Source organism: Ovis aries, chromosome 19 (genome assembly GCF_016772045.2).
Source record: "Ovis aries strain OAR_USU_Benz2616 breed Rambouillet chromosome 19, ARS-UI_Ramb_v3.0, whole genome shotgun sequence".
Taxonomy (NCBI): Eukaryota; Metazoa; Chordata; class Mammalia; order Artiodactyla; family Bovidae; genus Ovis; species Ovis aries.
Genome location: NC_056072.1, coordinates 43,297,134 through 43,314,063, shown reverse-complemented (window position 1 = coordinate 43,314,063; position 16,930 = coordinate 43,297,134). Strand labels below are relative to the sequence as shown.

General features: G+C 46.7%; 1 protein-coding gene across 9 annotated transcripts in view; it reads left to right on the top strand.

Moving 5' to 3' along the window:
- The window catches only part of FLNB (filamin B), a 139,279-nt gene that overhangs the window by 72,099 nt on the left and 50,250 nt on the right, over positions 1 to 16,930 (top strand). For all 9 annotated transcript variants that reach the window (XM_027958251.3, XM_042236024.2, XM_004018362.6 and 6 more), the window contains exons 7-19: positions 66 to 228; positions 797 to 994; positions 3,565 to 3,702; positions 5,443 to 5,569; positions 6,530 to 6,666; positions 7,982 to 8,175; positions 10,118 to 10,231; positions 10,821 to 10,964; positions 11,216 to 11,339; positions 11,672 to 11,832; positions 12,971 to 13,061; positions 13,333 to 13,502; positions 16,738 to 16,855. In XM_027958251.3, coding sequence (XP_027814052.1) covers positions 66 to 228; positions 797 to 994; positions 3,565 to 3,702; positions 5,443 to 5,569; positions 6,530 to 6,666; positions 7,982 to 8,175; positions 10,118 to 10,231; positions 10,821 to 10,964; positions 11,216 to 11,339; positions 11,672 to 11,832; positions 12,971 to 13,061; positions 13,333 to 13,502; positions 16,738 to 16,855 — 1,879 coding nt within the window. The remainder of the gene's footprint in view (positions 1 to 65; positions 229 to 796; positions 995 to 3,564; positions 3,703 to 5,442; positions 5,570 to 6,529; positions 6,667 to 7,981; positions 8,176 to 10,117; positions 10,232 to 10,820; positions 10,965 to 11,215; positions 11,340 to 11,671; positions 11,833 to 12,970; positions 13,062 to 13,332; positions 13,503 to 16,737; positions 16,856 to 16,930) is intronic.

Below are 16,930 nucleotides of genomic sequence, written 5' to 3'. Positions count from 1 at the left end.
GGAGGAGAGGGTGGTCTCACTGAGCAAGAAGAAGTGATGATGTCTCCCCTGCCTGTCATTTGTAGGTCACAGTCCTCTTTGCAGGACAGCACATCTCCAAGAGCCCGTTCGAGGTGAATGTCGACAAGGCCCAGGGAGACGCCAGTAAAGTCACTGCGAAAGGCCCAGGCTTGGAAGCTGCCGGCAACATCGCCAATAAGCCCACCTATTTTGACATCTACACAGCAGGTAGCACCTTTCCTCTTCCAGAGCTGGAGATAATCCTTAGAAACCTGAGATGCTGGACTTCTTGTCTTTTGAATCAACAACAAAACTACAAAATTAGCTTTTTCAAATGTGTTGGTTATATTTCGAGATTTTTCAAAACCAGCTTTTCTTCTCAATCTTAACTTTGATTATTAATAATCAATTTCTGACTTGACTAAATAAATACTCCAAAGAGACTAAGGTTTAACAATCATCTCTTGGACCAAATTCTATGCAAGGTCCGGCGGGAAGGAGGGGTAAGAAAAGGAATGAATAAAACACAATTCTTGAATTTTCAGCTTTCTTTTCAATATAGAAATTTTAGGAAATAGAGATTATGGGAAAATGAAAGTTGGTTATGACCCTCCTCCCCATAAGCAACTTTCCTTTCTCCACCTTCCTTATTTCTGCTAGGAAACAGGTCTGGGTATGCACCTTCTGAATGCCTCTCTGTCTCCTGTGGTTTGCATTTTATACCTGCTTTCGCTCTCATCAGCAGGGAACTTCCTAGAGGGCGACTTGGACTCATGGCCTGTTCTCTCTCTCCTAGGTGCTGGCGTGGGTGACATTGGTGTGGAGGTGGAAGATCCCCAGGGGAAGAACACCGTGGAGTTGCTCGTGGAAGACAGAGGAAACCAGGTGTATCGATGTGTGTACAAGCCAATGCAGCCCGGCCCCCACGTTGTCAAGGTTTCCTTTGCTGGGGACACCATCCCCAAGAGTCCCTTCGTTGTGCAGGTCGGCGAAGGTGAGTGCTGGAGTAGCTGACTGCCTCTGGCTCTGGCATTGAGGCTGGCTGTGCGTGACAGGGCCCAGCCCTGAGCTCAGACTTGTCATTTTGCTGCCAGGGCCCCTTTGGCAGGAAGTATCCTCAAGACATTAATACTAGTATCTACTTTGTCCTCAAGATACTAACACGAATAGCTTCCTATACGCTGACCTAAGTGCTTTACTTATATTAACCTGTTGAATCTGCCCCCAAAACACTTCTGCCAGGATTCATGATCCTCACTGAGAGATGCAGGATGGAAGCTGTATGAGGAGAGGGTGTCTGTGGCTGAGGTTCAGTGATGTGGCAGGTCCCCTGTGGCTTCCTTTACTGGCTGCCAGGCAGAGAGCACAAAGGCAGCTAGTCATGACACCAGCCACGGTGTCCTGGGGGCTACTGCTGTTCCCAGTGGGCATCTGAGACACTGAGGCTTAGGGGTCATAAGGTATGAGTATGGACTAAACCAGTGGTCCCCAACCCCTGGAACCGGGCTGCACAGCAGGAGGTGAGTGGCAGGCCAGGGAGCAAAGTTTCATCTGTGTTTACAGCTGCTCTCCATTGCTCGAATTACTGCCTGAGTTTTTCCGCCTGTCAGGGCAGCGGCAGCATTAGATTTCTCATAAGAGCATGAACCCTACTATGCTTGAATCATCTCCAAACCACTCGCCTCCACCCCAGGCCATGGAAAAATTGTCTTCCACAGAACTATTCCCTGGTGCCCAAAAGGGTTGGGGGCCGCTGGACTAGATGTCAGTAGGAATAGAACCATGGTCTCTGTCAGCTCCTGCTGCAGCCAGAAGCATGCATTTCTCTCTAATGTTAGACTCTTTCCTTCTGACTTAGTTACTCTCTTTTTTTTCCCCCCCAACTCTGCTGCCTTTTCTAACCAGTACTTGCCTTTCCCTGTTCTGTTCTGTGCATCTGCGTCTGCAGACCTGGCTTCCTCTTCTGAATCCGGCCTCTTGGCCAGCCTGGAGCCTGAAGCTGTTGGCTTCCTAGTCGAAAGCACTGGGCCAGAGGCATCTCACTGGGTAAGGGCTGGTTGGGTGGGCCATCTCTGCCAGTCTTTGTGCTGCCTCCGGTGTCCAGCGGGCCCGTGCTCTTCGTGACCGTGGGAAACTGCAGTGCAGGTGTTAGCACCACCTGTCTGGCCAGACCCCCAGACTCACTCTCTGATTACATCTACAGATCTCTAGGCCATCTCAAGATGCTGGAAAATCCGGTGGTTTCCTTCAAGCTTTTTAGTTCCATTTAGTGTTTATATGAACTGCTGATGTTGAGACTCTTGCCCATACTCAGGATTTCCATGACTTTTATTTTTTTAAAGATACATTTAAACCTTCCAAGGGAAGTCCTGTCATCCTGTTGTGACTTATTTCTGGTATGACCAACTTCTCTCCCCTTGACAAAGGGGGAAAAAAATAAACGTATTCAGAAACAGAACTTCATTTGACACAATGCAAGAAAGAATATTGAACAGCTTTCCTAGTTTTAATGATGTTTTCTGACTTCCTCTCACTTGTGGATTACTTTTTTCATTTCTGGCATATCCATCTATCACTTGTACTAGTTAATACTTAATAGAGTTTTTCTGTTGATGTACTGACCCTTCCTCCACTTAAATGATTTTACGATAAACAGTCTTGTCTTCTGGAGTCTGTGACCCCCTAGTGTATAGAGGGAGCCTGTCAAATATGCAGTGTCAGATTTGGAAAGGAACAACCTGACATTTTACCTGTTAATCTCCCATTTATATATTTAATGAGAAGGTTTCTCATGTTACCAAAAATGTCCCAGGGCACATTGATGTCTTTTATCAACCTTCGACAAACCCCATGGAATTGTTTTGTGAACCTCTTATATAGGAATGTTAGAAGCTACCTTTGCGCTAGACATACAACTTTAGGTTTTTTAACTGGACCCAGAAAGCAAATTGAGAGTGGGGTTTACTTCTAATTATAGAGTAGCCACCTGCATTCCAAGGACCTTGTAATAGCACTGAAATGTTTGTCTGCCTTGGTCGAGGTGGGGTTGATCTGGTCTTTTTTTGCACCATCCTCTGGCTCTTCCTGCGGAAGAGAACAACATTTAGACTTTTGGAAACCACTGATCCGAAGTTTGGAACTAGGTCAGATGTTTTCAAGTGCTACATTTTCCAAGTAGACCTGAAAAAGTCCAGTCTTCCCAATTACTGGACCCTTGAGTATGGCAGTGAAGTTTGAGCAACGTCCAATCCCAGGTCTTAACTCTCTTTTACCACCGAGAGGATAAATGCCAGGATTCAGCAAATACCAGGAGTCCAGCGAATTCACGCTGTGCGCTCCTGCTTTTTTTGCCAAAGTAACTTTTCCCCAGTCCCTGGACAAAGTTATATTGTGTCTTTATTTGCTAGCCTGGTGTGCTCCCTGAACAAGACCCCTGGTCTCAGGCAGCTGCTGCACACTCTGCAAAGCAAACATTTTCTTGGCGGGTGGCTCAAAGTTACCTTGGCTTACTCAACTCAGACTAAAGAATAAAAGGTTGAATTGATGTCGAAACTGTGCTTACAGCCTGCAATCCAAACGCCTGCCGGGCCAGTGGCCGAGGCCTGCAGCCTAAAGGCATTCGCATCCGAGAAACTGCAGACTTCAGGGTTGACACCAAAGCTGCTGGAAGTGGAGAGCTCGGCGTCACCATTAAGGGTCCTAGTAAGTGCTCCTTTGCTTCCCTGTCTCAATGTGATTTCAGCTTAACTTGACAGCCATGACCTATGGGTCTCATCACACAGCCAGTTCTGATCAATTTATCCCAGAGAGCTGAGTCAGAGATTGGAGGCTCTCTCTGCTCCATGTAGAAGGAAACTGATGGTTTAGTCATGTCTGCCCTGGATGTGGGAACAGTATTGGATTGACAGCCTCACATTATGTTAGGGCTTCCGGAAAAAGAAATAAATATTGGAGCTGGAACAGCAATATGAAATGGCCTATTTTTTTTTTAATTTGAGGAAACCTAGGCTCAGAGAGGAAGGGTCTTGTCCACAGTCACAAAGCTTTTAAACATCTGAGCTGGAATTCAAGCCTGATCTCCAAAGCCAGTAATTTTCCCCTCTACAGGTTACATTTTATAGACAATGAAATTATGGCAGATACCTAATTACTTTGATGAGTGCTTATAGAAGGAGAATAAATTCCCTACGATTAAGCCTTCTCTGTAGATAAATGCCACTTGTGGAAGAGTGCATGCACCTTGCAACTCACTGTCGCTCTTTCATGAGAAAAGAGACAGGAGAACAGGTATCTACTCTCTTCATGAGTTCCCCACCCTGGGTCAGAGAAACAGCTCGACATTTTCCAGCTGTGAGTCCGGTAGCCTCAGCAGTTTTACTCCCCGGCTTTGTAAAATCCTCGCTTTCTCTTCCGGGACTGTTCTCACTCCCCTATGTTCCTAACAGGCTGTGGCAGGAGTGTTCTGAGCTCCAGAAAGTTAATATTTCATCTCAGAGCACTGAGTTTTGGGGCAGCTATGCCCTGAAGGCAGGCAGGGTTCTAGACTGCCCAGACCTGGAGTCAGGCTGCTCGAGGGCTGGCCTCCCTTTTGGCTTGTTGCTACAGGAACTGAGGAGGCGGTTTTTTTTGGTTTTTTTTTTTTTTTTTTTTCCCTGACCTTAGATTCTTACTTGACTAAATGGCTTTCCCAGCCAAACCTCAGGGCTCAACATAAAACAAGTTCCTGCCTGATGGCTCAGACTGGAGTTTGTGAGGTAGCCTCTGAAACCTGTTCTCTTGGAGATAGCTTACAAGAGCTTTCTTGCTTTCATTGTCCAGTTTTAGTTGAAAAGGATATGCCAGGATCCTAATGCCAAACACTCATAAGCATTTACTCCTTCTACCATTTTTAAAAAATGTTCTTTGCCTTTTTTATATTGGAATGTAGGCTTCCCCAGTGGCTCATTGGTAAAGAATCTGCCGATGCAGGAAACATTGTTGATTAACAATGTTGTATTAGTTTCAGGTGTACAGCAAACTGATTCAGTTATACAGACCTATGCATCTATTCATTTTGAAGTTCTTTTCCCATTTAGATTATTACAGAATATTGAGTAGAGTTCCCTGTGCAATTCTTATGGGCAGCTAAAAAGGATGGCTTTTTGATCACTGAAAAATATTACCAGCCCCAGGGGTTTAGGACCTCATAGGTCCCTCATACATGAGAAAGATTTCTAAAGCCAGTGAGCTGGGAAATCTTCCATTTCCCCTTACTTTGAAGTAGACATGTGTCTGTTTTCAGCTTTGGAGTATCCTCCCAATTTGGGGTGGGGGAATCCCACACTCTGAGATCATCCACGTGGTTTTATTTTGTGGCTGTTGCTGTCTTTCTGTTCCTGTCTTGTGGATTCTCGTTCTGGGTCTGGATGCCTATTGGAAAGACGGTGTGCTTCCTTCCCACAGAGGGTCTGGAGGAGCTGGTGAAACAGAAAGGCTTTCAGGATGGAGTCTATGCATTTGAGTATTACCCCAGCACCCAGGGGAAATACAGCATCTCCATCACTTGGGGGGGACACCACATTCAAAAGAGGTGAGTCTCTAGCAGGAATTGTGTCTTCTCCCGAGGCCTGCTCAGCCCAGGACAGGCTTGTGGTGCTCATTTCCCAGGCTGCAGGAGGGAAGGGGAGCTGCTCTGTCAAAAGCTTTTTTTTTTCTTTTTTCAGAACAGTACACAGTCATTTGGCCTGTTCTCAAATGCAGCAGAAAGTCGCTGTGGTTTCAGCTGCCTCGTTTCAAATCAAAAGCTGGCGGTTTAAAGCTGTGGGGAGGCAGACAAGCCAGGAGGAACAGTGATACAGAGCAAATGGGCTGTGTGTCTATAGCCCTAATTTAAACAGATTCTCTTTCTTTCGATATGTGCCTCTCTGTTCATGAATGCCATGGGTAAAATGGCAGAATCTGCTGTGGTTGACATTAGAGTCCTCGCTGTGAGTGTGGTCAGGATGCAAGGGGCACAGTCTATAGCTTTGCCTTGTGGGCCTCACTTGCCTTCCCTGTATTCACATGCTTTCCAGCTTTCCTGGGGGCAGCTTTAGGCTCTGAATAAATTCTATTTACTTCAAGAGATGTCTGTGTATATTTTAAGCTTCTGAGAATCTAAGCAATGTTTTTTAAATCTCCCGTGCCGAAGTTAAAGCGCATTTATTGATGTTTGAGATAAAGCATATTCAACCCTGTTTTCTTGTTTTAGCACTGGCAGCAGATGGAATGTAGACACTCGCTTGGCCTTCCAGGCTCATAGTCTGGTGTACATACAAGGCAAATGACCAGGATAGTGCCAGGCAGTGTGGTTTGAAACAGTCCTATTACATGATATTGTTGACGTAACAATGGTTGTGGGGGAACCTGTATGGAGGAAGGGCTTGGCTGGAGCTTGGGGCTGCAGATAAAAGGATAAGGCCAGTGGAAAGAGTGTGTATAAAGAGCTTGTGGTTGTATGTAGCCCTTTCTCTGCTTCTCTTTAATGCTTCCTCTGTTCCTTTCCTTCTAGCCCTTTTGAAGTTCAAGTTGGCCCTGAAGCAGGCATGCAGAAAGTCCGTGCATGGGGACCTGGCCTCCACGGCGGGATTGTTGGGCGGTCAGCAGACTTTGTGGTGGAGTCCATTGGTTCTGAAGTGGGGTCTCTGGGTAAGTGGAAGCGGCTTCTGGTGGCTGAGATTGCAGGGTGGCTGGGTGACGTGTTAGGTTGCGTGTTGAGGCCTCCTCTGAGCCTCACTACCCTGAGCCTCCTGGCCTCCTGACCACCCAAGACCATCTCTGGATACTCCTGATAAGTTGCAGTTCCCATGTTCTGCTTGTCCTCTGCCTCTGGCACCAGCATTCATTCATCTACTGGACCATGAGGGCAAAGGCTGCCTGTGGATGTTGTGCCTAAAACAGTGCCTGGAAAATAATTGACACATGGCAGATATTACTGACTGATCCTTAGTTTAGATGAATGAATGAAGTTTGCCGAAATTAGAAATTTGAAAAGTGAATACTCTTTGGAGCAGAGTTGAGTGTATTTTAAGTAAGCATCTGATGTAGATTTGATCATTTTAGAACAAGAGTCGGCACCTCTCCCTGTTAAGGAACAGATAGCGAATATTTCCATATGGAAGGTCATATTCTCTCTGTCACAGCTATGTGACTGTCATTGTAGCCTGATAGCGACCATAGATAATGCACAACTAAAGGGGTGTGATTGTGTTCCTTGTTTACAAAAACACGCATTGGGTCAGATCTGGTTCAGCAGTTTAATGACGCCATGTTAACAAATAGAAATAAGCAAAGAGGAAAAATTAGGAAATCAGATTTAATTTTTCTGTTTAGAGAAATGATAAACATCTTAGATATCCTTATAGACTAGAAGCAGTATTAAACCTTTCAGTATATCCTTCTAGACTTTATTCCTGTACATAGGCATACAAATGTTGATCTGCTGCAAAAGTATCTTTATATCTTTCTGCCTCAGGCAAATATAGGACCTATCTCAATTTCCCATGGCATCTATGGAAATCCAAGGTGTGGATATAACTACTGTTAGGCCCTTCAGCAAAATAGCTGAAGAGTTTTGCTATAAAAAACAATGCTGAATATGTATCCTTGTATCTAACTGTTTACACACATCCTTGGTTATTTCCTTCAGATAAAAACCCAGAAGTGGATTTGGTGGGGGCAATGGGTGGGTATTGTTTTAAGGTTTTTGGCTCATGTTACCATATTGCCAACAGAAAGATTTGCTGGTTGACCTTTCCGTTGAATGATGTTTTTAAAAAAATATGTAAAATCCAGCCTTCCATCTCTTTTGAAGACTTAGTAAGCTCGGTTTTGTGGGAAAGGGACCCTAACAGATTTCAGTCTTCTGGCTAGCACTTGGTTTTCAGGGAGGCAGAAGGAATGGGTTGGTAATAACCCAGACTAGATACCTTGTAACCAGAGGGTCTTCCCACCCCGTCCCCAGGGTTTGCCATTGAAGGCCCCTCGCAGGCGAAGATTGAGTATGACGACCAGAATGACGGGTCGTGTGATGTCAAGTACTGGCCCAAGGAGCCGGGTGAATATGCCGTTCACATCATGTGCGACGATGAGGACATCAAGGACAGTCCCTTCATGGCCTACATCCACCCGGCCTCGGGAGACTACAACCCGGACCTGGTGAGTCAGTGTGTTGTGTTTCTATCCTCTCCTCTGGCTCCTGGCGTTCTTTCTTATGCCCACAGGGTTTCCTTGTGTAGCGTGTGAAGAAATCACAGAGAAGAGCCTTTTAAAGCTTAGGAAGTTTTGAAAAAGACCTGAGTGAGAAGCCTGGTAGTACCTTGTAGTGGTCTTCCCAGGTGGTTCAGTGGTAAAGAATCTACCTGCCATGCAGGAAATGTGGGTTCAATCCCTGGGTTGGGAAGATCCCTTGGAGAAGGAAATAGTAATCCACTCCAGTATTCTTGCCTGGGAAATCTCATGGACAGGGGAACCTGACGGGCTACAGTCCATGGGGTCGCAAAGAGTTGGACGTGATTTAGTGACTGAAAATCAAGTACCTCTTAGTACATTTCTAACATGTGGCAAATGACTTACCTCTCTCGATTCTGTATCTTCCTCTATAAAATGGGAACTATTCCAGTGGCTGCTTCCTACAGTTTCTGGCAAGGAGGTAACATGAACAAAACCAGCTCTAATTAGCATAGTGCCTGGCCCACAGAGGGGGCTCCATAAGCTGCTATTTTTCTTGTACCCCAAGCATCCCATTTCAGTTTTACCACTTTCTATAGGTATTATCTCAAGGTGCTCCTTAGATAAAGACTTGTTAATTTTTACCCCCGACTCCCTTTCTCTTAAGTTGGAGCAGTGTTTGCAGTGTCTCCAGGAGCTTCTCTGAATCGTTTAGCAGGCTGATAAGCGTGAAGTCTGAGCCAGCTGGGCTTTCGGCGGCCACCTCCCCCGCCCAACGTGTGCTGTTTTTGGCCCACATGGACAGCTGACCGTAGGCTGACATCAGTCCAGCCTGGTAGCTGGTCCTCTTTGTCCAGCTGCTGGTTCTTTGCTCTCTGGGGCTGCAGGCCTTTGGGATGTTGTCGGTGGGAAAGGCTCTGAACCCCCTCCAAGTAGGAGCGTTGAAACTAAGCACAGCTGGAGGTCCGTGCACGGGTTACTGCATACATTAATACAGGGAGCACAGGCTGGTGTGGGGCCAGGTTTTACAGAGTTTTTCTCCTGCATGTTTTTAAGTTCCAGGTTGTGTGTGTGTGTGTGTGTGTGTGTGTGTGTGTGTGTGTGTGTGTGTGTTCAGTCGCTCACTCTTGGCTGACTCTGCGACCCCATGAACTGTAGCCCACCAGGCTCCTCTGTCAGTGTGATTCTCTAGGCAAGAATACTGGAGTGGATTGCCACTTCCTACTCCATGTTCCATGTACTTTAGCATTTTAACTACCATAACCATCCTGTTATGTAGGTATAGTAAGTCTCTTACATACAAATGTGTTCTGTTCTGAGAGCACTTTCATAAGTCGAAGGATGTTATCCTGGGTACCTCACTAACACAATCAGCTATATGATACTGTACTATAGTAGGGCTTCCCAGGTGGCGCAGTGGTAAAGAATCTGCCTTCCAATGCAAGAGACGCAAGAGAAGCAGGTTCGATTCCTGTGTCAGGAAGATCCCCTGGAGGAGGGCATGGCAACCCACTCCATTATTCTTGCCTGGAGAATCCCATGGACAGAGGAGCCTGATGGGTCACAGTCCATGGGGTTGCAAAGAGTTGGACACAACTGAGCATTCATGTATGTATGTACTGTAATAGATTGATAATACTTTTCACACAAATTATATGCACATAAAAAACAAACACAAAAAATAAACAGTTTTAATCATACAGTACAGTACCTTGAAAGGTGCAGTAGTGCCTTACAACAGCTGGCATACAGAGACTGGCACACGTATTCATATCTTTGAAGTTCACAACTTGAAAGTTCATACGTAGAGGATACTGTACTGTGAAGCCAGATGTAGTTTCCTCTCTCCCCCTTCCCTGGTCGCCTGTCTTCTGATAGTGTAGTTAGCGCATTACAAAGAAAGGGAGTCACTATTGGCCCTTTGCCCCAGGTGCAAGCATATGGGCCAGGTTTGGAGAAATCCGGATGCATTGTCAACAACCTGGCTGAGTTCACCGTGGATCCTAAGGATGCCGGAAAAGCTCCCTTAAAGATATTTGCTCAGGTAAGTTTCTACCTGTCACCTGTGCAGGGAATTGTCAGGTAACGGGATACATATAACAGCAAGTGACCAGTCCCTTAGATCTTCAGTTTCCTCATTCATACGTTGCAAAAAAGATTATCTCAAAGGGTTTATGTGAGGACTAAAGGGGATTCTAATAAGTAAAGCAAGGTGCTTTTCTCATCTTTATGATTTGTGTTCCGTGGAAATCAGGCTTGTCTGTTTCAGATCTCCCCCATAAATGTCCTTTAGTGTGGCTGTGATGGGAGGGTTTGTAAACAAGAGTGTAGCAAATATGTTTCTCTCATTTAATTGAATTTTGGCCCCAGGATTTAAATGCAGGAATTACAGTTAAGAAGCACTGAGTGACCATGGCTTTCTTTTGGGAAACCATTTGTTGTTAGTAATTAAAGATAAATAAACGCACGTAGTGTTTTATCACTTGTGTTCATTGTATTGAGAACATGGCCCATCATAGGCGCTCCATGAAATTTGGTTGGATGAGTGAGTGGTGATTTGGGAAGACCCATGACCCTGTTTGATGGAGACAGTGTGAGAGCCAGCTCTGTACTTGGCCCCTGCTCTTCTGCAGGACGGGGATGGCCAGCCTATTGACATCCAGATGAAGAGCCGGATGGATGGCACCTACGCCTGCTCATACACCCCAGTTAAGGCCATCAAGCACACCATTGCCGTGGTCTGGGGAGGTGTCAACATCCCGCACAGCCCTTACAGGGTAGGTTATGAAGTGGAATCCTGGTCGTGGTATGAAAAAGCCCCGTCCTGAGGCAGGTCTGGGCTCCATGCTTGAAGGTCAAGGCAGATACATGGAAACACCATGCTTGGTGTGCCTTGGAAGATGGCGTGGCCAAAAGGGCTGGGTGCTGTAGATTGCCCCCACGTATAACGTTCTAGCAACTGATGGTGTCTTTACTGGGTCCACATGGAGAAGAACTTGATCACAACTTTTCTCCCTGTCCTCTCTAGGTCAGCATCGGACAGGGTAGCCATCCCCAGAAGGTCAAAGTGTTTGGGCCAGGAGTGGAGAGAAGTGGACTGAAGGCACAAGAGCCTACTCACTTCACCGTGGACTGTACTGAGGCTGGCGAAGGTGAAAGGGGGCTTCACCCAGTGCGCTCCTTATTGCTACTTGGGAAGGAAGTTCTCTTTGTAACGGTTCAAGGGCAATGAACTTTGAACCGAGAAACAGTCCACCTGAATAGATGATTGTTCATCTAATGAGTGTCTGAGTCAGTTCGGTGGTGAGATCTTTGCTAATCCTCCATTCCTTCTCCAAAACCCTGATTTGAATACCATCCCTTTCTCAGGTTACTTACTGGAAAGTTCCCAGCTGCTTTTCTGTGGTGTGAGCTTGAGCTGGAAGTGATTGCATGGGACGTGCTGTTTCTTGTAAATCAGTGCTAATAGGCTGGTCTGTTCCAGGTGATGTCAGCGTTGGCATTAAATGTGATGCCCGGGTGTTAAGTGACGAGGAAGAAGACGTGGATTTTGACATTATTCACAACGCCAATGATACGTTTACTGTCAAATATGTGCCTCCTGCCGCTGGGCGATACACCATCAAAGTTCTCTTTGCCTCTCAGGTGTGTGGGCATGGGTTCTTTCTGGCCACCTGTGTGTATATTTCCTTTTTTTTGTTGGCAACAGAGAAAATATCTTGAGAACTCTGCCCAGTAGTTTTTCTCTCTGGTTGCTTAAAACCAAGAAGGAATAACAACACCCAAAACTAAAATGTTACCGCTTTCTAATGAAAGTAGGGGTGCATAGTCAGTCAGTGGTTGAAAGCCAGGCTCTGGAAAGAAGTTAGATTTTGATAAACTATCATCAGGTTTTTGAATGAAATGTAATGAATTTCTAGATTGTATTCTACTTCACTGTCTTTGAAACAATGACCTTGGCCTCAGCCTTTATAAGAAGAAGAGTTTAGAAGTTTCAAATAGGGTTCATATTTACATGTGATAATGGAGACCAGGAGGAGCAGTACCCATTTTAGGAACCACGGAATCTTGTTGATTCAGATGCATCTTACATAAACATAGGGACCTCAGGAGAAAGCTCCATGCCTCAAATATTGGTCTTGAGTTGACTTCATCCATATGACCTGTCCTGCCTTTATAGTGCAAGGTTTTTTTTTTTTCCTAATATCGGATTTATTATTTTTTTAAAAATATTTTGCCAGGAAACTTGGCATTTGGCATCATAGTTGCCCAACCAGGGAGCAAAGCCATTGACACCTGCAGTGGAAGCATAATCTTAACCACTGGACCACAAGGGAAGTCCCTGCAGGATTCTTTTGGAAGCATTACAGTCAGTGCCTCGCTAATCAGTTCCTTGCATTCCTCAAACCCTAGCTCTCTGCTGTCCTTGAAGGACATTTCCTTCCTCCGATCCCATGTATTGTTGTTTGAGGTTTTATTCTTGGTAGTGTTTTTGCATCCTAAAAGTACTCAGCATTTGGTATTAAAGGCTGAGAGTTGTCAGGGTAGTTTTTGGACACTCAGGCCCTTTAACTGTGAGGTCAGGGATCCAGGGATTCATGAGTGACCACTGATGGCCCTTACCTGATGCTAGCATGTAATGCCTTGACTGATTGTTACTCAGAAGTTACTCACCACCCGCTAGGCTGGAAGTGCTGAGGTCTCCCTCTTTGCTTTGGGCAGAAGTTTAAGCTCAGGCAATGGCTTCAGGGACTTTCCTCCTGATACTGTATCTCTGCTACAGGAAATCCCCACCAGCCCTTTCAGAGTCAAGGTCGACCCTTCCCATGACGCCAGCAAAGTGAAGGCAGAAGGCCCGGGGCTCAGCAAAGCAGGTAAGAGGGTGTGTGCGCGAGCTCACCCTGGAAGCAGTGGGCACAGTGGGCCCAGGGCCGGAAGTGACCTGTCTCCCCTACAGCAGGCATCCTGTCTGGGCTTCAGTTCAGCAGAGGCTGCGCTCAGCTGAGCTTCTGGTGTGGCTGAGTGCCAGCCCCTGTCTCCACCTCCTGCCTTCTGGAAGCTGCTGCTGATGAACCTGTCAGACTGGTTCTAAAAGTGAAACTCCTCCGGCTGAGCCTGTCTCCTCCTTTCACTGTCTCCTCCCAGGTGTGGAAAACGGGAAACCCACCCACTTCACTGTCTACACCAAGGGGGCCGGAAAGGCCCCACTCAACGTGCTGTTCAGCAGCCCTGGCCCTGGCGATGCTGTGAAGGATCTGGATATCATCGATAACTATGACTACTCTCACACCGTTAAATACACACCCACCCAGCAGGTAGGGCCCCTGCCTGCCTGGGCTGGGTCAGTTTGGACACCAGGGGATAATCTCAGCTCCAATCTGGGCTCCTGTGTGAGAGGAAGAGATTCACCCTTTCCTTGTGAACCTCTCTAGGAACACCGACACAAAACCTGGCTGGTTCTACCAGGAGGGCCGGGAGGCTTCCCCAAGCACTGGCAGGATGCTTGCCGTCCCTCCCCACCCCAATTTCCCGCCTCCGTTCTGGGTTTTAGCAGAGACATGCTGAGCTCTTGAAATTGGACCTAGTGTCTGCCTCTCTCATAGACATTCTCCCCTCCTTACCAGCTGCCTTTGAGTCTTTTGTTAGTTACTCAGAGGGAAAGAATTGCCACACCTCTGTTTATCCTTGCTGGTTCTTTTGCCTTACCTCACCCTTCTTTACAAGGGGGTACAGTGGGGTCTTTCTCAAACAGCTTTTAGTCCCTCAATCCTGAAGCGGTACTTCAAGCTCTAAATTACTCCCTTTTACAAAATAGAGGAATACAGACAGTATTTTGTCATGCCACATGCTTTGCTGTTTGTCCTCGACAGTAAGGGCCGGCAAATCTACCTCTCTGTATGAATTTATGCTTACTTGTTTAAAATTTTGTTTTGATTCATGGCTACACCTCTAGGGTCTGAGGAGCATATACTCCTGTAGAAAAAACTAGATTCCGCTACTTCTGCCTAGTGTTTTAAACAGTCACTCCAAACCTCTGAGAATCCTTCATTTTTCAAAACAATTTTTAACAATGATTACTATTATTTTTTGGCCACACAGTCTGACATGCGGGATCTTTGTTCCCCAACCAGGGGTTGAACCCACACCCGCCGCAGTGGAAGTATGAACTCTTAGCCACTGGGTCACCAGGGAAGTCCCCCTTCATTCTTGAAGCAGAATCCCCCCTGTGTGAGAAAAGCCATTTGTAAGAGAGAAAGGGCAATGTTTTCTGCCAAAGCACTGAGAAGCATCACTCCTACCCCAGGCCTTGTCAGTGAGGACCTCGCTGGAGTGCAGTGGGGCAGAATGAGGGAATGGTGTGGGTGTCCCCCTGCACTGGGGGCTACACATCCGTGGAGATGGAATCTTTCCCATGAGAACCGCCCTGGCGGTGCGAGGTTCTCTAGGGCAGGTTCTTGTGTGGCCTTTCATCCCCATGTCTGCTTCTTTGAGACCCTGTGTCTATATACCTTTTTGTGTTTCGGCAGAGCTCCTAGAAATTAAGTTGCCGACATCAGGACAGGTTTTGACTTGCACCCCCAGAAAGGATTTTGGAACGTCCACTGCCCTGGATGCTCCCTATGGTTTCTTTCTGTCCTCACGAGGGTTCATTATTGGTAATTGTAAAAGGGAAGCTCTCATAGGTGAATGCCATTTTCTCATTAGGACACTCAGTGCTGTGTAGGTCATTGTTTTCCTGCTGATGCTTATCAGGGCTGATGGAAGCCTTAGCACTGGCGACCCCAGCTTGATAGCATCTTTGTTTTCAGTTCTCCACATTCCTGAGGAGAACGTACATAGCCATCTCACTGGTCAAGATCACAAGATCATAGGTTCTTCTAAAAACATTCTGAGACTCGATCCTGTATCTATAAGCCTTGTTGGGTTTCGGCTGAGCTGCTGGAACGTGGGTAAGTAGCAGATGTCAGGGCAGCTTCAGGTTTTGACTTGCCCTCTCAGAAAGGACTTTTGGACCCAACGCCCTATTGGTAATATATATATGTATATATTTTATTTATTTATTTATTTTTGGTTGTGCTGGGTCTTCGTTGTTTAGTCACAAAGTCGTGTTTGACTCTGTGACGCTGTAGACTGTCGCCTGTGAGGGTCCTTTGTCCATGGGATGTCCCAAGCAAGAATATTGGGGTGAGTTGCCATTTCCTTCTCCAGGGGATCTTCCCAGCCCAGGGATGGGACCCACGTCTCCTTCATTGGCAGGTGGATTCTTTACCACTGAGCCTCCAGGGAATCCCTAGTTGTGGCATGCAGGGTCCTATTGCAGCCTGAGAACTCTCAGTTGAGGCATATGGGAATCTAGTTCCTTGATTCAAACTCAGGCCCCCTGCATTGGGAGCGCAGTCTTGGCCACTGGGCCGCCAGGGGAGCCTTGAGATGTGACACTCTTGGGGCAGGGGACCCTGTGGTTTTGTGCAGAATCCATCCTAGAAAGTCAGTACTCCCTCTTTCATAGAGGCACCTCATTCTTATTTTGGCTTCTCCCTGCTTCTTTATTACAAAAGGAGTATAAGAAAATATTCCATAAGTCAAAAGCTACACCCTTTTAAAACTCCATCCGCGACAGCTTTCAGTGGGGGCTGGATTGCAGCGAGCCCTCTGGCGATTCATCCTTCCTTCCCCCTTGCTTCTTCCCCTCCCATGTCCTCTAACGTGATACCCAGATGTTTGAGGGTGAGGACAACCTTAATCCAGTGAGACAGCTGTGGGTTTTCATGGGGCCTTGGTGTGGATGGAGGCACTCAGCCGACCATGACGAGAGGAAGCCAGCAGTGAGTGGGCTAGGACTGGCCGTGCCTCCTCGGCCACAGTACTGCTGGCGGGGTGCCTGTTGAGCCCGTAGGCACAGTCTGCCTTCTCACTGGCAACTCTTCTCTCCTTGACATCGTTGTGGGAGTTTCCATACCGTGCAGGGGGTCTCATAACAGCCCCAGGCGAACTCTTGCAAATTCGTTTTTATAGCCTAGTGGCCTGAAATCCCAGGTCATGGGAAAGAAAGATTTTGTTCAGTTAGAGGCCCCCAGGCAACCCCTGCCTTGCCCTTGGCTGGGCTGGGCGTGAGTTCGATGAGGAGCTTGTGTGGCAGAGCTTCAGGGATTCAGGTTCAGCTGCCGCAGGTGTAAGGCCTGGCTCACACTTAGGACAAGTGAGTTCACCTCCCTGAGCTGTAGTTTTATTTCCTGGAAAAATGGTGACCACCTCTTAGCACCATTCTCAGATGGAACTGAGGAAATGCTTAAAAGCACAGCTCAGTGGTGTACTCTTGAAGCTGTCCCTCTTGTTGATAGTTGCTTTTTTTTTTTTTTTTTTTGGCTGATTTCTATGTCATTCTTGCCATGGGAATAAAAACTTAGATATATCTGAGATACCTTCTAAATCTGCTGGGGTTACATACCCTGCATCTCTGGGAAGAATGAAAATCCTGGAAGGCAGGTTGAAACATCAAATGAGTCTGTTGGTACCCACATGTGTCCTTGGTTTTCTCTCTTGTTCCAGGGCAACATGCAGGTTCTGGTTACATATGGTGGCGACCCTATCCCCAAAAGCCCATTCACTGTGGGTGTGGCTGCTCCGCTGGATCTGAGCAGGATAAAAATTAATGGACTGGAAAACAGTAAGTATGTCAGGAGTGGAGGGGGAGACGGGTCACTGAAGAGCAGTCAGAGTCCCTTCAAAGACAATTCGCAGA